The sequence below is a fragment of the Centroberyx affinis genome, unplaced genomic scaffold (assembly GCF_046629955.1).
Source record: "Centroberyx affinis isolate AG114_WGS23_722 - 3 ecotype Tasmania unplaced genomic scaffold, CSIRO-AGI_Caff_v1 ptg000718l_1, whole genome shotgun sequence".
Classification (NCBI taxonomy): Eukaryota; Metazoa; Chordata; class Actinopteri; order Beryciformes; family Berycidae; genus Centroberyx; species Centroberyx affinis.
The window spans coordinates 781,389-807,227 of NW_027279335.1; the positions used below are offsets into that span (position 1 = coordinate 781,389).

The window sequence follows — 25,839 nt, forward strand, 5'->3', positions numbered from 1 at the left end:
GCTGTGTGATGAAGTTACATGTTCTCAAAGCCTACAGTCAACTGCTGGGACAGAAAAAGAGAGCAAGTATATTTACAGCACAATGCAAGAGTCCAGTTAGAAGCATCACCTTTGCATGGAAAGTAGACATATATCAGCAATACATATATAAGCAGACTTTAATTTTATGACTTCTGGTCCAATATGTTATCAGTAATCAATATATCAGATGAAAGTAGAACATCCACGTCACGAATTCAACACACTGAAACTTACTCATGTAGGAAACCTCTTGTACAGCTATAAAAGGCTATGTGAAGTTATCATATTCATCTCCCAACACATAATTGCATGTAAAAAAAAAAATGTTTGGCAAGCTTTTGTGGTCAGCTGTCAAATGTCCTACAGAAGAAATACGCCACCACCTAGTGGAAAACTAGAGAATTACTTGGATTAGTTGCATGACACCAAAGGACTGCATCTACAGTGGCTTTTAAGATGCACTGCCATGAATTAAACACAACACATTGGGTAAAAACACTGTGAACCTTTATTGACAGCAGCATGTATATTTTTGTATATATTTGTGATTATTGTGAACATTTGCTGAAGCGGATTAAAAAAAAGAGGTCTAGGTGTGAGTGCCTAGCATTCATAGAAAAAAAACAAACCATTACACTAAAAACAATGTGTATAAAAACAAGTTCATAAACAACAAAAGGCCATTGCATTTGATTAGATATTGTAAAAAAAAGAGGGAAACAGTTAAGATAATCCTTCATTTACCAGGCACTTAAATGAGTACTGGTGACCAGTAGTCACTCTTTTGACCTCTGTTGTACTTTGTTAGCATATTCAGCTGCTTACCAGACTGAATGCATATTGAGATGGATCATGAGACTGAATACATAGCGTAACTACCTTAAGTGATCAGAGGAGTACCTTTCTATTATAAACACAGTAAAAAAAAAAGACAGGACCTTCATCATAAATAAACAGGCACCTGCATGTCCTTCTACACAACATGATAGAGATAAAGAGGGATATTCTTTTAAGTGAAGTTAGTGCATGGCTTCTACATTATGTACACATTGCCTGGATGGTCCACTTTGCAGCATTGCACAAAATAACTGGACCAGATAGGAAGGAGGGGAATTGTGATTGGACCTCTGAAGAAATAATGTTGCAGGTTAACAACAGTGATAGGCTGCATCGCTGCAACCGTGACAACACGGTGATTGAACATGTTAATGTGGTACATTGGGTATTCTTACCCATAGGTAGTGACCAATAAGCACCTCAAAGTTAATACGAGAACAGAGCACACTCATAAAAACATACAAAGCCCACACTGGCACAGTCTCATCCACTCAATATATTCCTTGGCTATAAAACTTGATCGTTCTTTTTTTTTTTCCTGAAGTGTTACCATAACACAGACTACTTGCTCCACAAGTTCCCCCGCGTCACAAATCGCAAGCGTAACAGACGACAAACCTTCATGCAAAACCCCTTTCCTCTTGTGCTTGCTCAGTATCCTGATATTTTGCCTCTTTGAACATATCGTAGGAACAGCTCAGTGGCACACACACATTGGAGGTCGTGAATGCAAGTTGGAACTTGGTTATAGCGTACAGGTGGTGAGTCTAGCACACAGTGCCCCCTGCTGGACAGAGTAGCTTGGTGTCTCCTCCGGGATTAGGGTGGAGGGGTGGGGTGGGGGGCTCAGGAGGCGGCTGTAGGGATGTTAAAGTTCAAGCAGGCCAGTTGAAACTCAATACGCTCCTAAGTGGTGATACAATGTTTCAAAAGCTTCAATGATCCACAGAAGTTCACATAAAAAAACCCACTTTCCTCCTCAGTATTTTCTCCATTTTATAAGAAAACACAGCGGGGAGATTATAGAGCAGTGATCCCAAGTTTCAATGGCTCTTCACAAGCTTCAGAGCAATAGTGGCTATCGATCTGAGCCGGTGAAAGCGCTTTATCTAACATCCCTATGTAACAGTTGGAGGTCCAGGAGAGTGGGTGTTGGTGGGAGGGGGTGGAAGGGGGGTAGAGGCACTGAGGTTGTCAGGCTCCATAAAAGAGAGTGTCTCTGGGACAGAGCAGCCCTGAGAGAAGGAGGGCTGCAGGCAGGCAGGGTCACAGTGGAACCACAGAGAGGGACTTCAGGGGGAGAGTCGTCCATGCTGCGGTTAAGGCAAATGTAAACTCCTGGCACTGCTCACAAGAAGCCATTCACACAAACACGAGTGCGTTTCCATTGGTATAGCGAAAGTCTTCTCTTATCCATGCACCCACTTTTTTTTTTGAAATACATATAAAAAAGTGTTTTCTCCTCAACCCTCTTCCCTGAAATGTGTGAGACTAATAATCCAGCATTCCTGTCTTTATTTTTAGGGGGAGGAGGGGTTGGGATAAGTTCCCCTCTGATGTAGGGGTGGAGGGGGGGGGGCTGGTCTTCTCAGACTTTGCTGTCGGAGGGCAGCTCTCCCAGGGCGTGGACAATCTCAGTGAAGGAGGGGCGCTCTTTGAGGCTGGGTGCCCAGCAGCGGACCATGAGCTTGTAGACTTTGGAAGGGCATCCGTCTGGAACGGGCAGCTTCAGCTTCCCTGCCTGCAGACCTGGAGGGTGGAGGACGAGCCGAGAGACACAGGTTATACCAGGTCAGAAACACTTCAAGCTTTTAGCTGTTGACTCAGGAATATCTAAATTATTCAGCCCAGTTTTGAGGCTGTAACATTTAACCGAGTTGGTGCGTGGCAGATAATTGCATGGAAATTAATCAGGGATTTGTGAAGTTCCAAGATTTGGTTAGAGTGCTCTCCTATGACATGAAAATTTTGTTCCTTCCTGGTTTGTTAATTTATAGTTTTTCAGCTCAGAAAACCTCTGAACTGTGCAAGTTGTAAAATACATTCTGGCAAATTCCTGTAAAATGACCCATCTGTAAACTTCCCTGATATTCCATGACTTTCCCAGAGAATTGATCAGATTCCGTGACTCTCCCTGTCTGGAATACACCTCTCTGAATTGCATATTTCATGACCAGTGGGAACCTTGTTTCTACTGAAAGAACTGTTGCCCTTCTTTTTGTGTTCCGGATCTCCCCCTTGATTTAGTGCTGAGCCACTAAAGCCTCATACTCACTTTCCAGCACCTCGTCGTCGCTGAGTTTGGTGTATGGCATTTCCCCATGGCTGAACACTTCCCACATCAGCACTCCAAAGGCCCACACATCGGACTTGGTGGAGAAGTCATCCTCAAACACAGACTCTGCTGGGAGCCAGCGCAGGGGGATCCATGCCTGTCTGTAGTGGTAGTACTCACTACACAGTTGCACACGGGAGGAATGACAAGATGGAAAGAGAGATATACAATATCAACCAGTTGAACGGTATTATCATGAGCTCACTGCAACTCAAATATCAGTTCTTAACATATAGGCTGTCACCAGGATGAAATCCTGTATGTTTATTGTACTTGATGATTAAAGATTTCTGATTCTGGTTCTGATTTTGACGATATGTTATTCCTGTCTAAATTACCTGTTGTAGACGTCCTTGCTGAGGCTGAGTGCGGACACTTTCACGTGACGCTGACTGTTGACCAGGCAGTTTCGGGCGGCTAGGTCTTTGTGAACAAAGCGGTGATTGGACAGATGCTCCATCCCATGAGCCACCTGGGCACAGATGGAAACCTGTGGAGAGAAAGGATGCGATGGACTGAGGAGCTGCAGAAGGAAAGTGACTTTGATGCTGCATGTATGATAGTAGCAGGAATTAAGAAGGTTTAAAGTTAACATCTTGCAAGAATCAGGAGTAGAGCAACCTGCACAAAAAAGCCTCCATCAATCTCTATATGCTGAAATCAACATACAGATCTATCTTTGATTCAAACATTAGTGCAATAACAAAAAAAGGTAGATGGTGGGTGGGATGAGTTACTTCTGATTCTAAAAAGCTCGAACACAGTGCAATGCACATGAATTCAGAGCCAGTATGGATTTAGTCATGTAGGACACACTTACTTTGGTCTTGGTGCTGATAGGCTGAGACTTGATCTTCTCATCTTTGCTTTTGGAAATTCTCAGGAACTGCTTTAGGTCTCCCTAATATCAGAAAAACAACAAAAAGAGAATTAAATGAAGCAAAAAATAATATCTTTGATCTGTGTGTGTGTGTGTGTGTGTGTGTGTGTGTGTTTACCAGGTCGTAGTACTCTAGGATGGTGTAGTGGGGCTCTGCCTCTCTACACAGGCCCAGCAGGCGGACAACGTTGGTGTGGTTGAGCTTGGCGAACATTTCAGCCTCGCGGCGGAAATCGAGCTGTAGCTGCTCATCTCTGGTCTGGAGGCTCTTCACCAACACCACCGTCTCCTCCTCGCCCTCCTCGATACCCTTAGCTTTGGCTAGCAGCACCTCACCAAACTCCCCTTTACCTAAATAAATATACACACATACCAGAGGGCAAATGTCAGAGCAGATATCACACATCTTGTTTTCTCATGCGAAAACACTGAAAATTGTCAGCCTTTAAACAGCATTTAGACTACATGATCCTAAACCTGTCCAACAAAGCTACTGCTGTCTGTCATACCTAAAGTAGTGATGGTTTGTAAGTTTGCTCGGGGAAACTGGAGCTTATCGTTGTTGACGTGGCTGTGGCGTTTCTCGGTTGTTGCCATGGTACCCATGTTGGTGAGTGCCACCTCCTCCTGGATCTCAGCGGTGGTGTGGCCATTTTGCTGCACAGCCCCTCCTGACAAACACAACACACAGTGTCAAAAGTCACAGCCAGTGTTAGAGAGTGTTGTCAACTTGACAGTTGTAGCCAAATTAAGTAAAATACAATTAACACTTAATCATTAGATGTTTCTGTGATCAGCACAATGTATTGAGCATAGACCCCACAGTACCTGACTAAAACTTGATGTTATAAAAAAAAAACAAATCTGAGATGAGTGTCACAATTAATGAAGCAAGATGCCACTTTTGTTTTGCTAGTTTGCTTCACTAAAACCATGTCCCATCACCTGAAGTTGAGACATGTTCTGTGATACATGTTTCATGCAGTACCCACAATGAACACAAGATGGCTGCAAATGCCTTAAAGTTTTCTACAAAGCTCTCTTTGTAACACCATAAATTAGGGAACATTAACTACTCACATAACCCCATGATTGACTTTACAACTGTCTAAACATGAATCCAGACACCTTTCTCCCTCACACATACATACCATTGAGACACTCCATCTCTGGCTCCTCCCCCTCCTGGCCCTTCTGCAGTCTTTTGGCATTGCGTCTCTTTTTGCAGTAGAACATGAGGCCCAGCACTATGATAATGTAGGCCACAGCCGCTCCAACTGACAGACCAATGGTCTGGATCATTTTGTAGGGGGCCTTGTCTTCCTCACCGTCATTGTTCTGCACTGGTTTCTCTGTCGGGCACAGATGGATGTTGTGGTTAACTGGAATGCTCTTAAAAAGTATGTGTCATTTTCAACACATCCACATATCTAACTTGGGATTTCACATATTTGTCTTCTTCTTTTAATACAGCTCAGAAAATTTGTATTCAGTTCACTTTGAATCGGGTGTGAAAGAGTGTACTGTGTGAAAGACTCCTTACTGTCTTGATTTGCAAAGTTGCCTGAAAAAAAACCTCACGTTTAAACATTAAATCTCACGTTGACCCTAACAAACTACGACAAAACATCCAAATTAAATTTAGTCTCCTTCTTTGAAACAGTCCGGAGTACTATGCTGCAACATTAGGAGAAAATGAGTTAATATGGAACACTTGTACTAGTGTGTGACTGTAATTTTCAGTTTCAGTCAGCACACAAGGAGCCACAGAGTGCAAAGCTTTATTAGATCTAGTGTCTGCCCAATCCCATCACCTCGCTGACAGCCTTGGCGTCACAGATGTGGACATGGTTATTAGCCTGTCGAGATGGATGATGGGCAGAGGATGAGGGTGTAATTAATGCCTTCACCCACCACTCGTGATCATGGCTTAGGCCTACTGTGTGAACCTTTGTTCATAATAAAGGAAGCCTGTGTAAATGGGCGAGTATGTGTGTGTGTATGTTAAACTCACCCACTACGTAGAGCTGTGCCACACGGTCTTTGATGCTGCAGCTGTTTCCGGCCACACAGGTATACTTGCCCGTGTCATCTGTAGTGACATCAGTGATCACCAGTGAGCCGTTGGGCATCTTCTGGAGCCTGGAAGACAGAAGGAACAGGACAGATTAAGACAGAGCCCTGCATGTTCACTATGTTCATCTGAAATGCTAACTGGCTAACTACGGCTAACAAAGGTTCCCAGGCGTTTCATGTATGGATTATACAGAAACGTGAAAAACAAATCTTTGGTGTTTACAAAACATTTTCAAAAGACTCACAGAATGTTAGTGGGTGCTTTAGTTTTGTCTTTTGGACGCCACAGTGATCAACTAACTCCTGACCTGTTAGTATTTTGTGACCTTTAATCAAGTCACTTTTAATGGTTTTGCAGTTTCATTGACAGACAGACTGATGACAGACTTAGTGATGAAAATTGGGCTTTTTAACATTACTGTAATGGTGATCACACCTTCCCTTCACCTCACTCCTGGGTTGAAACTCTTTTTCTAACTATAGTGCATATACTAAAGTTCTTGATAAGATGCAAAGCTAGCTTGTACCATCCACTAAACATGCACAATGTGCTCAAGTGTGTATATTCGCAGGAACAAAATATATAATGAACACAAATAGTTGAAACTGCTATCAATTTTCATGCCCCACATCGATATGTTGATCCAAGAGCCGGTTTGCCACAAAGTGTATTCATTTAACAAGGTCTACGTATGGTTGAGCTGCAGTCTCTAATCAGTCTAGAAACTGATAGAAATGGCATGGATGTGTGTGACGAATCGATGTTCTTACCTCCTATTCTTGCTGATGTCCAGCGCCTTGTCTTTGGCCACCCAGTGGATGTGAGGTTCAGGGTCGCCGGTGGCCTGACAGTGCAGGATGGCTGTGTGACCCTGGTACACTGTTGTAGGCTCCGGCTCCATCTTAAACTGGATGTACACTACACGTATGTGCACGAGCATACATACACACATACACACAAACACACACACACACACAGTCATTAATACAATACTTCCACCACAGCTGGGGAAGAATATTTCCTGTGGTGGACTGTGGTGACTGCGGTTAACATTTTCCTGTCATTCGCAGTCTACAACCCAAATGCAATTCATTACTAGGCTATAAAAAGGCCACACAGTAAATGCTATGTTCGCCTCTTGATGAGAAGGATCAATGAATGACTCGCTCATAAAACCGCTCTGAGGGATGTACTACTACTGAAACCACAAGTAATTCAAATGCACGACTGATGACTAACACTGTAGTATGACCCCTTCCTTGTAAACCCTGATGAGTGGGTGGTTTACCTGCCACAGTGAGGGAAACCAAGGCTCTGATCTCCCCCTGGAGGCTGTTGGAGGCAATGCAGGTGTAGTTGCCGGCGTCACTGCGGGTAACTTTGGTGAACTGGAGCTGGCCGTTGCTCTGCTCCACGTGAGGCGGCAGCTCTCCTCCGTCTGCAGGGGGCGACAGGGAGACACACAGGGAAAGGGGGTTCAGTGCTTAAATTTACTCCATCACGGCCAATGCAGATGAATGGGAGAAAATGATCCATGATGATGAATCTTCCTCACGCTCTGTTCATTACATATTCTGCGCATGTCCCTTCATATCCTTGTTGAAGCGGCATTTGTCATAATTAGCATTAGTGGAATGAAGGGTACAGAGGCATTCTGGATGAGCTATCGCTTTAAAAAAAAAAAAAAAAAAAACCAAGTATATAACAGTCATGCCTTATCTGATTAGGCTTTAAGCTGCTCTAAGCTAGGGTTAAGCCAGCGGTGTGCACACCTGCTTTGGTCCAGCGGATGGTGGGGTTCTCTCTGCCTGTAGCTGAACACTGGATGGTGATCTTATTATCCAGCTCCAGGCACTGGGCGGCCTGGGGGGTTGGGGTGAACTTCAGCTTCTCTGGAACACACGCAAGTCAAAACGCACACATTCATTACACACACAGCAAACACAGACGCTGGGGGGAGTGGGGTGGGGTGGGGGGACGCCACATGTCAAAGCCTTTTTTTGTGCAACTCACACTCCAGTACACAGATGAATGACACTTGGCTCATTCAAATCGTGCTCAGACACATTTGGGGTTTGCGGCTACATGCACGAATGTACACACGGCTGAGTAAGGGAACACAAGTCTATCAGGGGCTCAGATCATATAAACACAGAGATTGGCCAGACAAAACAGTGATATGTCAAGCAATCTATCACAGTAATCCTATAGCAGCAGCGCTATGCGGATAGGAATTTAACATTGAGATAATGTGTTAAAATGGAGGCTGTGATAAGGCTGCTGTGCATGAGTCAGATTTTACACCTCTGTGGGTGTCCTGCAGGAAGCCCAGAGACACAACATGGACATGCTGTTTCTATTCTAGGAAACACACACACACATTATGGGCTCTTTTCTCACGTTATGTTTCAGTCAGTCTGGGAAATGCCTTCAAGTACACTCTCAGTGGGAAACGTATTATCCATATATTGATTGCCTGATTGCCTGATAGATCTCCTTCCAGCTTACCAAGCACATAGACTCTGGCTTGTCCAGACAGTCGGCCGCCTACAGTCTTGGTCTCACAGCCGTAAATGTGTCTGTCGTACACCTCCACACTGTTGATCCTCAGGGTGCCGTTGGGGAACAGTTTAAAACGAGAGTCCTGCATGAAAGAGAACTTTTAAGTGAACTTTTCAAATGTGGTAAAAAAAACATAAAATGTGTATTAGGCCAGTTTCCATCAGCTGGGATGAAGTGAATAAGCAGGCTTCGTGAATGTAGAACGTAGCTACGTCAGAAAATGGAAAGTCTTCATGCTACGTTATTATTTATTCAACAAAGGCATTGCATTGCCATTTATCTCATAATTTCCATCTCAAGCCACTGTGAAAACTTAAAAAAATTTGCCATTTATAAGTTCAGCCTTCTTAATTCGATACATCATAATTTGTAAAAAATGAAGCTAGTGAGAGAATAAAATGAGATGAATAGGAGGGAGGATGTGAGTGTACTCTGTATATAAGTGTGTGTATATGAGTCATGCGTATGCGCAACTGTGTTTATATAATTGTGTGTGTGATAACTGACCTCTGGTGTTACGATCATGTTGTTGCGGAGCCAGGTGACCTCAGGTTCGGGGTTGGCCTGGGCATGACAGTGGAGGTAACCTGGTTTACCCTCCTCTAACTCGCTGTCCTGGGGCCTGGTTACCCACACTGGGGCAGCTGTGTCCACAAACACACACACACAAAATACAGTTATAACAATGCCTACAAACACACATACACACACAATAAATCTTTAGCTACATGCCAGTTTTGGGGAGAATGGCCCGTTAGTCAACAAGAATCTAGACACCAAAATCATCCACGAGTCCTGTTGTAGTTGTAGCATGTCCATGACCTAAAAACTTTATTCCTCTCGACTTTGCTAATGTTTTTCAGCTTAGAAGAGTTCTATATGGGTAAACCATCAGGAAAACAGCAAAAAAAAACACCATCTAAATAATAAATATCATAATAAATGTGTGAAATAAGTTGCAAATACCCCCTGACATATTTCTTTTAAGTGACCCATTTGTAAAATCTCCTGATAGTACCTGACTTCCCCAGAGAATTCATCAAATTCCCTGATTTGATGATATTCCAGAAATACCAGTGGGAACCCTCTCGTTCACTCTGGTGCTCCATGCTAACACTTTAGCATACGATCTACCAGGGACACATGGATGATTTTGCTGTGCATATTCTCATCACTTAACAGGCAAGTTGACCAAATGGTCAATCCCAAAACCCAGTGTATTCCTTTAATTAAATCAAGCCAAATGAGGTAATCAGGCTAGTCTCCGTGTGTTGGTAAGCATTCTCACTCACTGGCCACGGTGAAGGTGACCTCCTGGGTCCTGCGGCCTGCCTTGTTCTGGGCCACGCAGGTGTAGGAGCCCGAGTCTCCCTCCTCTGTGGGGCTGAAGACCAGGTCCAGGCCGTCCTGGTAGACCCTGCCCTCGTCGGGGACTCGCTGGCCTCCTCTCTCCCACCAGACCTCCGGCTCGGGTTGGCCCCGCGGCGGGCGACAGGCCACCCGCTGCAGGGTGTCCGCTGTGAACACCTTCGACAGCTTGGGCACCATATCCTCTATCTCTGCGGTGGTGGGAGGGAGAGAGCCAAGAGAGAGAAGGAGAATATTCAGCGTGAAGGAGCAATTTAAATGCTCAGATTGATTTCCATTTACACAAGGCCCCTGATAATCATCGAACTGTCTTCAAAGCCAATGAAGCATTTCTGAATTTGAATTTCATGAGAGGCCACAAGCGTACTTAATTCCAACACAGAGTTCTGTTAACAGAACTGATTTGTAGCGTAATTAGAGAACAAAGCGCACAGTAGGCGAGTATATAGGTTTTTCTCGGTGAGGAATTAGCCAGAGCCTGTGTGGGGTGAGTCATATCAAAACTGGCAACCCTATACAGTAAGTGGAATGCGATCCGCGGTAGTAAGACTCACAAGACCATCTCGCTCCCACTACTGTGTGGTATAACACTGTGTGTGTGTCCCAAATGGAAGTCATTAGTGCTTTATTAGCCAACATGGCTCTGAAAGCAGGTCAGTGGCGGCGACCTTTTACGGGTCTAAGGTCCAAATCAATTAATTAGAACAGAAGAAAAAAAGACACATTTCTCAGCAGATGAAAGAGAAGTAGGACTGGGCGAGGGGAGGGCAGCGAAGGGAGCGAGGCGGGGCTGCGATGGAGTCACTGTTTCAACTTGTCCCTAAATGCTGAATTCTACTGTGACACAATCCCCTATAATGCCCGGAGGGATTAACAACAGATTAAGTGAATTAAGGTATTTAAATGGAGCTGTGGTTCACTGGGTTAAAACTGCAGATACAGTCGTACCTCGTTAATCCAAACCCTTGGGGAAAAGAGTCTGTTCAAGAGAATAAAGTGTTTGGGACACTGAAACACACTGAAATTCCAGCCCTAAGCTTATTCAAAATATTTAACTTGCATGCACATGCATTCCAAAATGCTGCCTGATCTGTAAATTGAGAAGATACCAAAGTTTGTCCTTGTTTTAAGATCCAGGAACTACTTTTAAAAATAATTTAAAAAAGTTCTTGGAGTTATGGCTTGAGTGTATTTTGAAGAAAAAACACAGTTATGTGCAATATTGAAAGGGCTCTGACATTTTCAGATTTGTATATTAAATGTTTTTTTGTATCAGCAAGGGAAATCTGACCTTTATACACAACGAGTAGAATATATTTTTACATTGTTGATGTTTTTATTTATACACTACACCCATCAGTTTGGAAGTCTGACTTCTGATGTGAAAATTTCTACTGTATGTACAGAAAGTTAATTTGTGTGTCAGGGGGTGCTGTCCGAAGAGATGCAACCTGGGAACTGAACACTGATACCACTTCTGATCCCTCAATGGAAAGCTATCATGTGGGCATTTTACACATTGTGAGTTAATTATTCTACATTGTTTATTAGGCAGCTTGGGTCATATGTTGGCTGTTACTTAATGTTAGTTTTGCCCACTGTCACATCATATGAAACTACTGCAAAACCATCTATCACTACGCCTAGGAGGAAGCTTGTTGAGGTAAAGCCTGGCCAACAGCTGGACTAGTAGAGGAAAGGATGGAGGGAGCAGGAGAGGAAGCAGCTACCGGGGGAAGAGGGAGGGTGGATGGCAGGAAAAGGCGCCCAGTGCAGTGTCTGTAGAGGATACAGCTGGGGCGGATGTCAATAAGGGAATGTGATTACCATAGGAGTGATCTGGCCCTAAGTGAAAGACTGAGATGAGGGGAGGGGAGGGGGGAGGAGAGAGAGATGGTGGGCAAGAGGGTGACATAACCCAATTGCCCTCTCTCTCAGATTTCAGTACGGCAGGTGTTTATCTCTCACCAGCTCAATAACTGCAAAGTTGTGTTTGTGTGTGTGCGTGTGTGTACCTGCTATAAGGAGGGAGGCCTCCAGTGTGACATGGGGCCCTCGGGGGCCGCGGCCGACACACTTGTAGACCCCCGTGTTCCTGGGCTTGACCTGGGTGATGACCAGCGTGCCGTTGGAGAGCAGGATCACTCTGTGGAGAGGAAACAGATCAATGTACAGTGACGACTCTTCTCATTCTGAATCCTCAAAATAGTTGACCAACAAACAGGAAGCAACTGAAAAGCCAAGGTCACACATGAATTGTACATGAAAGCACATTAATGGACCGGTGAGTGTCACAGATATGTTCCCACGCAATCGCAATTCCCAGTACCAGACCTTGCTCAAATAGCATTTGCAAATAACTCTTAGCATTTGTTTTGGCCTGTTTGGAGCACCAGATGGGGAGGGGTTGCCACATAGCACAATACAGTGATTGCCAGAAAGTATTTCAAAGTTAATTTAGTATAGGCCTACTTTTTTTGTGCTTGGCAAGATACCTGATGCTATCTGAATAGTCCTGATTCAGTAAACCCAGGCCATCTGGTGCTCCGTGTAGGTTAAAACAAATGCCAAGAATTATTTGCAAACACTACGTCTCCAGCCTCCATAGCGCACAAAGAAAAGATTTAATTTTTATAAAGTCTTGTGCTTTAGGGGCCCCAGTTTGATGGCTGCCCCCTGGCCTCTGGCAGGCTGAGGGGAGTATCAGTGCCAGTGATGGACGGGATGAGAAGTAATTACAGGCTGACCTTAAGCCAGCTCCCAGGATGACAGATAGGGATCCCACAACACCACAGACAGCAGCTCTATAGACAGGCAGGTTGGATGCATTTGGAGTGCTGTGTAATTCCTGAGAAGAATCCTCCAAAAGAAGGATTTATCGAGGCCCTGGTGTGTCTGGTTCAGTAGTGGATCCCCTCAGGAGGAGTGATATTTCTGCAGCATCTCATCTTTCCCTGCTCAACAGCAGGAGGGAAATGAGCTTTGGGAGTGTGTGTATGTTTCCACCCCAGAGATCAGGAACTAGTCTGTGGAACATCGGTTCTCTCTGAGGAAACCGAGTCTAAAATAACCACACAACATAACGAAGAGAGACTTTTTTTTTTAATCTCTGATAATAAGACATGGGTATAGCTACATGGGCCCCTCCGCAGCCCGGAAACTTTAAACTTGGTTTTTATGTTTTTGCCTCAGATGGTACTTTGACCCATGGGGCAGAGTTTTTCTTTCTCTCAGCCAAAATAGCCTTGAGCTTTAGCAGGCATATTTTTTTCTTAGTTTTCACAAATATGAAACCCAATCTACATCAAATATTCACACATAATCTTTTGGGGGTTGTCTGAGCCGTACAGGTGTAAAGCAGATGAAATCCCCTGCAGAGAGCTGCATTCCCCTGGCATTTTACCAGCCCAGATCAATAAACACAACCAGGTTTCTAAAGACACAGTGTGTGTGTGTGTGTGTGTGTGTGTGTATGTTCACATTCAGCAGTGCTTATTACACGTCCCTCCACAGTCCCAGTGCTTAGTCATCACTAGCTGGGTCACCAAGCACGCCTCCGACAAGCTCATTACACTATTGCACTCGATCACCTCCCTCGCTCAGTGAACACAATCTACTCCCCTAATCAGTTTACTATGGAAAACCAGGGTCTTACTCGCCATGCGGAACAAGCTGCCCACAATGTAGCTATGTATAAGCGTGCTATATACCCCGAAGGTATACTTGGCAAGGTGTATAGAAATTGGGCATTATCTAGTGCTTATATGGTTATAAGGGACGTGGCGGTAGGCTGATTGTAGCCTGAGGGTTTTTTTCCGTTCAGTGCAAGAACCTTGGAGAACGTTGCAAAGCCTTTTGTGATAGGCTGGCCTAGCCAGCCTAGCCAGGCTGTGTTCAAGTGATGTATAGTAGACTGTGGAACAACTTTATGGCGCTCTACTCCAGAAATAACATTCCTTAACGCGCAACATTACCCCTCCAATTCATCTTAAGCCGGATTTGTAATAGCAAACAGAGGGCTGAGACACCGACGCAAGGGTTCCACCTCGCTGGGCCCAAAAGAACGCCCGATTCTCTCTCTCTCTCACTCACACACACACACACACACACACACACACACACACACACGGCTGATGTTTATATAATGGTGAGCAGGAAAGAAAAGGAAGAAGGAGAAGAGAAGCAGAAAAGGGAGGGGGAAGATGCGGGGGAAAGAGAAGGGAGCCCGAGTTGACAAGTGGGAGCAGAGAATATAGAGTGAAAGGAAGAGGGGGAGGAGGGAAAGATGAGGAGGAGGATGTCTGATGAGAAAGAAAGGAGCGGTGCAGTGGGAGGGAGGGAGGTTTAGCTCTAGACGTACCGAGACTTGTTTGCCAGCAACTCGTTCTCGTGGTACCACTCCAAGGTCGGCGGCGGCACAGCGGTGAACTGGCAGTGGAACACGGCCTCCTCGTTCCTCAACACCACCTGGTCCTCAGGAGTGACCACTGGCCGTGGAAAACTCTTATCTGGGAGAAGGGGTTGGGGGGGGAGGGTGGGGGGATAGTACACAAACATCTCTGATTACATTTACAGGCATTAGACCATCAAGTCACATCTGCTCGGACGCTCCAGCAACACACAAACACACACACCATTCTTACTCCAGGCTTTATTAAAACCTGCCAACAGCAGTGTGAGGCCGGTGCGCAGGCGGCCTTCAGGTGGCGGTGTGTGTGTGTCAGCACCTCGGGGCCCCAGGGAGACTTAATGAGGTCAGTGAGCGGCTCATTCCAGCACCAGACCCCGGGCTTATCAGGACCATCATCTGTCCTTTTTTTTTTTACCTCCTGGATCATAGAGTCACACACAGGGGATCATCTCCCTCCTCTACGAAGCTCTGGCTTTCCCAGCAATTGGGGTCGACTGATATGGAAATGGGGTCGATGGAAAAATTTCTACCAGAACACTAGCTGTATGATCAATTTTATAAAAAATTTAAAGGAGCATTAAATTACCGGCGACCAGTAGGAATTGCAACAACAATGGAACTTATCTCCTCAAACCCTCACCGTCACCCACAGGCCAGTTACAGGCCACCGTCACCCAGTGATGGTGGCCTGTAACTGACAAAAACAATAATGTCACAGTTCATAACAGAGACAAGTAAGCCAGCCTATTAGAGCAGAGATTCAACAGAAACGTCTATTGAAGAGGTAAATTATCACAATGCTGCAATAATAATAACACATTTTTAGCTGTCGTAGCTGAAATGTCTTGTGATGCCGTTTGGCCAGTTGTAGCACCGTCCTCCATCGTTGAGCAGTAGAAAATGTGAGTAGCTGGGGGGAGGAGACTGGGAATGTTTTCTCTCCCAGGCTGGAAAATAACTTTTGAAAGCCAGAAAATTCAGCACCTGGTGAAGTAATTGTTGAGTCCTTGGTTCTGATCACCAACCCTTTCAAACACCCATGAATATATTATGGCCATTTTGTTGTGGTCATGGTCATGTATTACGGTCATTTTACTATGGTCATGGGACAATATAAATCTTACTTAAGCGTTTGGATTGTGCAGAAACCACTGTGGAAGCCATATAGCCATACACCGTCTATATACAGTTGTCATTGACCGTTTTCTGTGCCTTTAGGGGAATAGCAACCAAAACACACCCTGTCAACTTGTAAACATCAATAATGTAGAAGACTAATAATTTCCATATGTTTTGAAGGATTTTTTGCATTCAATTTACCCTTCATAAAAACATTGGGAACATCTGCTTTAACTGCATAGTGTTTCCTTTCTATTCACCTGTTCCTTTTCCCCTTTCTCTCTCAGTCTATTTCTGGGTATCTGCCAGCCTCCGTCTGCCCTCTTGCTTTGACTAATACTGTACTGGACTGGCCCGGCCTGACCTGTCAAAAACCAGGGAGGTGGTACTGTACGGCCTAGGGGAGGAGTAATCACCACAGGACTTATCACAGCTTTTTTACAACCCAAATACCAAGCTGAGGCTTTAACTCCCAAAATGTTGAGCTCAACAAGGGAAGGGGAACAGTATACCGATTTAAAAGCTGATTTGATGCAACGTAAATACCCCTAATCCAGGTTTATGTGTGTGGGAATTTCAAATTGAACAGCTAAGGGAGGTATGGTGCCAATAGAAGCATTAGGATGTTGTGCTACTGGTTGCGTGGTGTAAAGAAAAAGAGGGCGTAAACGGCACACTGAGTACACCTGGCCCACCCAGGAAGTTGGCGGAAAGACCTTACTTAAGGACCTGTGACCAAAGCATTGACAACCTGTCTAAAGCTGTCAGCCATTCCTTCAGGTGAAGCCCTATAGAAGTGCAGAGGGTGGCAACGGGAAACTGGAAACTCAACAATTATCCTTTCTCTTTCTTCCTCCACCCAGGTGCTAATCTAGCGTGTCTCTGTGTGTGTGGGTGTGTGTGTGTTTGAGTGTGAGTGTGTGTGTGTGGGAGGGGTATGTTGCAGGTGGCTAATTAGAGTGGAACGGAGCATCAGGTTTCTTTCACAGATGTGCTGCTGTAGGTACTGTACTCCCCTCTGTGTTGAGCTAAGGGAAACTTACACAGGGGACACACACTGATTAAACAACAGAAGTCACGTTAACAGCCCACAGAAACACAAATAAGCTTACCATACAATATATTACACCCAAACTGTGTGTGAAAGCTAAATGGTAATGCAACAGAACAACAGAAAAATGCTGCTAAGGGAGCTGATGTTTTTGTACAGGCGCTAGATGTTTGTGATGTTGCTTCTGTCTGCGTGGGTGGCTGAGGAGGAAGGGACTAACACACTCTCTGGTAATCACATTAGGGACTCTCTGCCACTCTCTCTCTCTCTCCCTCTCACCATTAATGGTCCATACAATCTCTCTAATAACCCCCCGCACCATCTCTAAACACTTCTCGGCAGGTGTGGAAATGTGGAAAATTTTCATGGAGAGCGGAAAATATCAGACGAGCTCGGCTAACGCAGCGTAGCAAACATTTTTGTGATTTATTAATTTCAGCATCTCGTCTAGCTGGTTCAACAAAGCGGGTGAAGTCATGCTGACTGTGGCTGCTGTGAAGGCTATAAAGTGTTTGAAATGAAGGGTGTGTGAGGTCAGCGGTGAGCGAAAGTTCACACAAGGACAGGCACACACACACACACACCCATACCTATAATGTTGAGGGTGAAGTTGCTGTTGCTGCAGACGTGTCCGGCTGCGTTCTTGGCACAGCAGTAGTACAGGCCGTTATCGTCCGGACTGGCGCTCCTGAAGGTGAGCGTTCTCTCCTTGTTGTTGATCTGATGGCTCTTCTCTGTCAGCTTCACCCCGTCCTTGAACCACTGGCATGTGGGCCTGGGGAGGGAGAGGCAAGGGGCAGGAGGATTGGGCAGGGTAGGGGTGTTGAGATGAGAGAGGGTTGGGGAGAGAAGACAGAATAGGGGAAGAAGGGTGGGATGAAAAAATTGATGAAGCAGAGAAGGAAGTGAAGGAGACACAAAAGTGTGGGGGGGGGGGGAGAAGAATAGGAAAAGAAGAACATAAGGGCATGAGAAAGGCCAACAGGGAGAGGAGAACAGTTTGTCGGTACAGTGTTCTACATGATCCTTAACCCCTTGCACTCTGAACTGGAGCTGAGACTCACCGCGGGTGTCCGTCAATATGGCAGCGCAACGTGACCGGGGCAGAGCTCTCGATCTCCCCTTCCGAGGCGGGCTCCTTCAAAGTCACGCCCCCGCTCTCCAACCCTGTTGAGGGACAAAACCACAGAGGAGACATTAAGCGGGAGGAGGGAAAGAGCAAAGGAGGACAGGAGGGGAAAAAAAAAAAATCAAGGAGAGGGACAGGAGGAAAAATCGAGTTAAGTGGTATATTCCTGTGCTCTGTCCTCACGGAACACACAGTACAGCGGCCTGCGATGATGATGATGATGCTAATGGATGCAGCATGGATCGGGGGAGAGCCGGGCCCATCGCTGTGACAGCGCTATGACTCGGGAACACACAGAAAGACAGAACAGGCAGTTACCACATTACTGGGTCAGCTTGCATCAGCATACCACTGTCCTGAACTCGCAAAGGCTAGCCGTGCCCTTTACAGTGCATTTTATGGACATTTAATGGAGAGTAACATTGACTGGCTCTGTTAAAAGGGCCACTCTGACTGTCACAGGAGCCCATAAAACCTGGTAGAGGGGAAATGAGGAACACTGAACATATATCATACATAGCCCATGAACGATGCCCTCCCCGTCAAGGCCAATCAGTAACAAATTGATCACTTTTTTTGTTTTTTACTTGTAATTGTAGTATCCCCATTGGGCCAATCAGTATAACTTTGAACTTAGATGCATCATTCCCCCAAATTTTGTTAAAATGTGATCAGTGGTGGCAGTTATTGTGAAAGACACATGGACAAATAAAAATGAACAATGTAGCGCCTCCCTTGGGTCAATCACTGTACTTTTGAGAATGCCACAACAAAGTGGTGAGATGAATCATTCCAATAAGTTTTGTCGAAATCTGATCAGCGGAGTCTGAGATATCGCGAGTGACAGACAAACAGGTGAATGAATGACCAAACAGATGGAAGGAAATCGATCCATAGTCCTTGACAACGTGGAAAGAGGGGAACCGGCTGCTTTTGCCATTAGGGATTTGTTTCCCACATATTGGGAGATATATCAAGTAAGTATATCAAGAAATCATCACAGTAGCAAATCTTTCCTACAGTCTAAACTCTGACAATGTGGAAAAAGCATGAAAGAAAGGCTACATATGAATTTGCAGTGAATGATCCTTTCAAAAACCAGTACATATATCAGATGATATATTGCAGCAAGTTTCTACTGTATTTCTTCCATTTTTTCCAACCATGGCCTAAGCCTGACTGTTTCTCTAAAAGTAGAAAAGATCCAGGAAGCCTCCTTGCTTCAGCTGAAAACTAAAATGTCAATGATGAAGAGGCTGTATTTGTTCTGACTGAGACACTCGCTTATCGCCTGACCGTGTCACTTCCCACTGCTGAGTATAATGGACACCAAATGATACTGGTTAAAATACGAATTATTTACCAATCAGTTAGAGAGATCAAAGTCTTCTTCTGTCGGTTGTAACTGAGTGGTAGCTTGCTGGGTTTCCCCTTCCCCTGCTGTGCTGTGTGACTGTATAAATATGTTTACCCTGAATGAGTCTGTAGGCTAATTGTTATTTATGTAATGACATTTAAGCTGTGCTTGTTTTACATGCATGACTGTATGCACTGTATGGACTGTATGATTACTGGGTGCATGCATCTGTTCCTTGAGAGAGCGTGTTTGTTTGGGCTGCATGGGTTTATGTATGTCTCCATGAGTGTTACGTGTGTGTGTGTGTGTGTGTGTGTGTGTGTGTGTGTGTGTGTGTGTGAGAGAGAAATTCCTTCCTGAAGAGCTTCCCATGGCCCGTGGCTGAATAGTGAGGCTGCGTCTGTGTTGCTGTTTGTATCATCTATGAAATATGCATGGAATGAGCCTCCACCTGAGAGAGTGCAGGAGAGGGGCTGAAGGAATCAGTGCCACTGTACGGTCAGAGGGGGCGGTAGAGGAAGGCCTGTCACAATGAATTACGGAAGAACCTCGCAATGCTCAGCACCCAGAGGGATCATGGGAAACCATCTCTACAGAAACTGGGCCTCCATCCCCCTCGCTTACATCCCCATCTGATCCAGGCAGCGCTCATTAGCCACCCCCTAACAGAGATGCCCTGATGCTACAACAGTTGTGTGTGTGTGTGTGTGTGCATGTATGTGCTGCATGTTTATGTGCATCTGAGAGAGAAGAAGAGTTTTTGTGTACACATGTGTGTTTGTGTGTGCTGAAATCCAGCTGACAGTACTGCTGAGAAAGTAAAATGATGTGTGTGTCTGTGTGTGCGTGCGTATACACTTAAATGTCTTTGGCACTATAGCCGAGGATGCTGCTTGGTTGTGTGTGTCAGTCAAGGCCATTCTAGTCGGGAGTGCTGAAGCTTAGTGAGGAGGAAGAGGAGGAGGAGATGAAGGCCATCCCAGCTACACGGACCCGAGGCCAGACACACAGACAGACCTGTTATTAGAGCATGGGGAAGGAGGAATAAGGGGCCAACTTTAGCAGAAGGGGAAACAGTGAGTCACTACAGAGGAGGAGGAGAGCGTAAGAAAAAATAACATGGAACAAATGGATAGAGTATCATCCACAATGTGACTGACAGTCAGACCTGGGCCAAACAGTATCTGCACATAAATCAAAGCATTTGTTTTAACTTGCTTGGAGTAATAGGTGGGTGGGGTTTACTGTATCAGGTGGTGTCAATCACAGAAGAGTATGTTGACTTTTAAAGTAATAATCTGCGACATGATATAACACAACAGTGATTCAACCTATATCCACTTCATGAATTTGCTGTTCTAAACACCCGGGGTCTGGTAGCTCTTTCCTGGTAAAATCCTCTGCGCTTTACGTTTCTGGCAGCAGCATCAGTGGTTTGCTCGGACTAAATAGAAGAACTGGGTAGTTAGCATGAGCAGCGATAGCCATCATGACTGAACAGACAAAAAAAGAGCACCACCTACAGAAACTCAGACTTCACCTACAGAAAATCCAAGGAAAAACACGTCACAGTACTGGACACACTGTTTGATTGACAAGCAACCTCTGGGAAGTGCAGTGCAGAAACACAACAGCAACAAGGCGCATAGTACCAAAGATTTCGCCAAATAAAAGAAACAAAACAAAACAAGAGAAGTATTTGTGGATTACCAATTTAAATACTTCCCTGTGATTGCCTCAACTTTCTGGCACTCCACACCCATCTGATAACTCCAGGCAGGTTAAAACAAATGCCAAGTACTATTTGCGAACACTATTTGACCGTGATTTTCTGACACAGATTCTCAACGTTTGTCCCGTTCAGGGCTTGGGATCAGTTCAAGTTTCTCCAGCTGTCCACTCGACAAACAGAAGGCAGTCTTTCATAACCTATTAGTGGAGAATACTTGGCCATAATCCCTATCAGAATGCATGACTAAGTGTCACAGCGGCACAGGAGCGAGCCTGGCAGAGAACGCCGTAATTAGGGGCGTATAATTATTATGTTGGAGGCAGAACAGGAAGCTCTATCGACACTGGGATGATAACAGATGAATTGTGAGGATACTGTCAAGGCAGATGCTTAGGCCATTCATGCCTCGCCGTGCCAAAAGACAGATGTGTGTGTGTGTGTGTTGCACTCAACGAGCTGATTTGTTGCCATGGTGAATGGTTTCTGAAACGGAGAGGAAGGGTGGATTCGGTTGGCCAGGGGAGTGCAGACACAGGCGATACTGCATGACTGACAGCAACATATGGGTATGGAAATAGCCAAAACATACGGCGGAGCGGATTCACATTGTAAACTTTTGTCAGATGAAAGAAAATATCCTCTCGCACAGCCGTGGGACCCGGCTCACTGTGTTAGACGAGGTGTCAGATTTCATCAGCTCGGGCCGACAGAGGTCGACGGGCCAGGCAGCGGGCCACAGCGACTCAGAGAGAGGCTGCAGTCTGCTGTGACAGGGGGGAGAGAGAAAAGAAAGAAAGAAAAAGAGAGGGAAAGAAGGAGAGAGAGGCTCTGACACTGGATCAAGAGTCAGTCTCTGCTCTGCAGGGGAAAATCTGACGGATGGAGCCTGGGTCATTAATCTCGCATAAGGGATGCGTTTTATCAGCGCACCAGAGGAAACAAAAAAAAAGGAAAAGGTGTAGGAAAAGGTGGAGGACGCTCTAAAACGCATCAGCTGAACAATGTCGGAGAAGGACACATGGTGGGTGATCAGAGCATGATGTTTGTGTGAAAGAGGCTCTGTGATTTGAAAGATTAAATATGAAAGTAAATCTGTCTGCCTGTCTTTCTCTCTCTCTCTCTGTCTCTCTTTCATATAAACCCTGCCGCTCATTTCCCAAACAATGTCAGTCTGCATCTTGTTACTGAGAGGGGAAGTGAAGCGTTGCCTCCAGGACCAACAAACATGCTGACAATAGCGCTGTCCGACGCCTCCGCTGGACGCGCTCGCCATAGAGACCCAGTGACCAGGCAGGACAAACGGAGGGGTGGGGGTGGGGGTGGGGGGGTAAAACCTCTATTAGTGAAAACAGAGGGGGGATAATTACTTTAAATGACTCTTCAACAGGCAAGATTAGCCCACCCTCCATTGAGAGCAAGATAAATTAACTCTCTCCCACACCCGGCTGTACTCAGCTGAACTACTCTGCAGAGGGTAGGTGGGTGGGGGTGGGGTGGATGTGCCATACACTCTGGTACAGTCCATGCACAGTAAATATGGAATACCCCCCCGCGCCCCCCTTTCACCCCCCCCATTTACAGCTACACACGCAAACTAGCACACACATGACCGAACCCACATGCAGGATTAATGCCAGAGGGGGTCTTTGCTTGGAGGCTGCGTGCGGCTTTATTGCCCGTTAAATGCATGTTGGGAAAATATGAGAACATCTGTCATAACATGGCCTGATCCGCCTACAACGATCCAGAGACGGCCAGTCAACCAACCAGCGCACTGTGACAGAGAGACAAATGTGTCGATACACACAGACAGATGTAGCGTACACACAAGTGATTAGGGATGATTTACTACGCCGCTTTATCATTTGTATTCGATACGAAACATGTCCGCAATGCCGTAAGTGATTGTGTTTCTCCTTTAAGAGAAGACAGGCGTAATGAGACTTTGTACAAATGCTACTGTAGGTGGTTTCCTATCTAAGGTCATGCTGGAGGAGTCTGCTTTCTGCTGATGTTCTGGGAAATGTTCTGTTATCAAACTGATACTAAGCTTTCAATCTTACCGTACCTTGCATATGTGCATGTGTGTTTTCACCCAGTCGAATTAATAACACTATATCCATTAATAACTGCCTCTCAGCTATGTATCAGCTTATCTACTTTATGTATGGCCTTAGTACTCTCCTATCTGAAAGTGGAGAAGTGTGTGGTTACAGTGAACAGTGAGCACAGCAGGGCATGGCATGGTGCGTGTGTGTGTGTGTGTGTGTGTGTGTGTGTGTAGCTTGTATCCACATCATACCTCTGTAGTCTGGCCTCATTGTGGGCTTTGCTACGAGCCCTTCAAGTACCCGATCTCAAAGACCTCCTTGAAGGGTTACTTGATACGGTGCCCTATCAACACCCTCTCTGTCTCAGTCATGTAGAATCCACGCATGCAGACACGTACACTAATAAACACGTACTAATGCCAACACGTCGTGTGCATACATGATTTTAGAAACAGTTATAAATAAACTAGCAGTTAACACAGCATGCTCATAGCTAAGCCAACAACACACAAGTGAACCTTTCGAGCATCTGACGTGTATCTGCAGGTTTCAGAAAGCCAAGCTTGAGACTTTTTAAGACCTTTTAATGCTACCTAACAGAACTCAAGACCAATTGCAAAACCAAAAAGAAAACTAAACTGGCAAACCAGCCTATTTAAAAATGAATGCAGCTAATTTAATTTCTTAAACTATGTACGGGGAGCATAAGGAAAAGGACAACAGAAAATGAATTAAGGGACATGACGTCCAGTTGTGTTTAGTGAAGCAGATGGGAAAAAACATGTTTTGCAATTTGTACTACTAACCCTATGTTAGTTAGTTAGAAATTTTATTTTCCACGATGTGGAATATTGGTTAAAAGCTTATAATAAAAAAAAATGTCATGCTAGCTGCCATGCTATTCTGTACTCATCTAAAAGTGCACATGCAAGAAACCTGTCATTGCATGGTGAAAAAGTAAGACTTCTAATAACTGTGTTTAGGATATTTTAATACTTTTTAAGGCCTTAAAATTAAATATTTTTGTAAGACTTTTTAGAGCTTAAGGACCTGTGGACACCCAAGGTCTTGCAATAACATTTATTGGAGTTTCAATCACACAATAAAATCTTGTTACCAGGGAAATCTTGAATTGATTTTTGACCCTGTTCCTCAGTTTGGAGCCTGTTCTTGGGAGTGACAGACATCTACACTGACCTTAAAAATGCTCAATGCATCACCACCCTAATGAACACTGTACTCTGCAAGAAAATGGCAATATGTATTTTCCATGACTGCATGTATTTTCTGAGACTGGGTGACATTCTGTAAGAAAAATTAGATTCCCTGATGCTTAACACACAGTCTTCCTTCCAATAAAAATATTCCCTTGTTCTGTGCTGTATGGGAATGTTATTGACCTGGCAGAACACACAGTTTATTCTGGGTCACGATGGCAAGTCTTAAAAACTGGTGCTTCATGTCTAACTTGTTTTTTTTATCTTAGTGAGAACATCAGTTGAGCTTTATTGAAACACTAGATCATGTTTAATTGCAACACATAAAAGTAGTTCCCTTCAGGTCAGATGAGAGCTGGAAAACTAATGTGCTTCTTTAGTCTCTCTGGCTCGCACTTTGAATCTTCAGAGTCACAGACCACAAACATTCACTGGTGCAGGCAGATCTCAGACCCTGGGTTGAACCTCGTCTCTCTCTCTCTCTGTCTCTCCATCTCCGTCTATCTCTCTCAACGTCTCTCTCTGTGTTGCAGCTTGTTAGGTCTTAGGTCTCATCTGTTCTTGTAATCAGCCTTTAAACAAGTCCTGTCAACCTCCCAGTTGAATTTAGCTGGAAAGGACAACATATTCCAGATGGAGACTTTTTTTTTTTACCCAGCTTTGCTTTTTGTTTTCTACCGCCATCAGTAATGGTACAAACTCTGTTTTCCTGAGACACAAAGCCTTTTCAGCAACAACTGGTACCTGAGGGCCTTCAACAATACATTAACAAGGTTGTTATTTATCCCGAGTAGGGCTGGGCACAATTCCCATGGCTTCGCCTGAAACTCAAGAGGGTCACTGAATAACCAAATTAAGATCTCGGCGTACTCAGGACCCTTAATGGGACACAGTGTTCAGAAAGCGAGGGAGTGAAAAGCCCATCGTGAATAATATGCTGGAGCAAGGAGGGCAGTGTTAATCTAAACCTAAATAATTATATGGCTAGAAGGTGAATTACACTGCTCGGTAATTTCCAGACAAAAGCCTTTTGAGAGGATGTGGGAAAAGAGAGTGTTATACAACTGGGGGAAAAAAAAGATACAAGAAACAAGAAACACATGCTTGGTGGCACACATATCCAGTTTCCTTTGGAGAGAGGGAGAGGAAGCCACAAAGAGCAAGGTAACAACAAGGTGGAAACATTCCTCCAGCTCATACTACCTGTCATTCTATACTATGACTTTTGTTTTGCTTTTTTGATGCAGAAACTGGATGCAGACCTGCGTTGCCATTATGAAACCCAGTAGCATGGCAATTATTACTAAACAAATCATAAGGTCAGACTACTTTTGAATTCTTTCGGTTGAAGGTACCGAGGCTGAGGACATGAAAGGCTCGAAATACAACACTCACACTTGATATTGAAGGATGCGTTGGTGGAGTGGAGCTCCTCCGCTGTGACCGTGTTTTGGGCGACACACTCAAAGTTTCCCGCATCCAGCCTGCGGTCCACAGCGGTGAACTTGAGATTGCTGCCCTCCTGGAAGCGCCGCTCGCTGTTTTCCAGGGCCTGGCCGTTGTGGAGCCAGCTGTAACGGATGTCGGCCGGATCGCTGACCTCGCAGCGCAGCATGGCGCTGCGGCCGTGCAAGGCATCCTGGGACTTGGGCTCCTTGGTGAACTGGATGGCAGCAGCCTGGATGGACAGAA

General features: G+C 45.0%; 1 protein-coding gene across 1 annotated transcript; it reads right to left on the reverse strand.

Annotated features, from left to right (window-relative positions):
• Window positions 1–229: 229 nt before the first annotated feature.
• On the reverse strand, window positions 230–25,839 carry ptk7b (protein tyrosine kinase 7b; the record flags this gene model as incomplete). The annotated part of the gene is made up of 19 exons (XM_071519611.1): window positions 230–2,607; window positions 3,134–3,312; window positions 3,532–3,683; window positions 4,014–4,094; window positions 4,192–4,424; window positions 4,583–4,744; window positions 5,225–5,425; window positions 6,088–6,215; window positions 6,921–7,068; window positions 7,439–7,588; window positions 7,923–8,042; window positions 8,659–8,794; window positions 9,220–9,356; window positions 10,005–10,271; window positions 12,096–12,226; window positions 14,441–14,588; window positions 17,252–17,436; window positions 17,726–17,828; window positions 25,543–25,839. Coding segments are annotated over 19 exons (3,119 nt in total), but the record flags the coding sequence as incomplete, so codon positions are not given.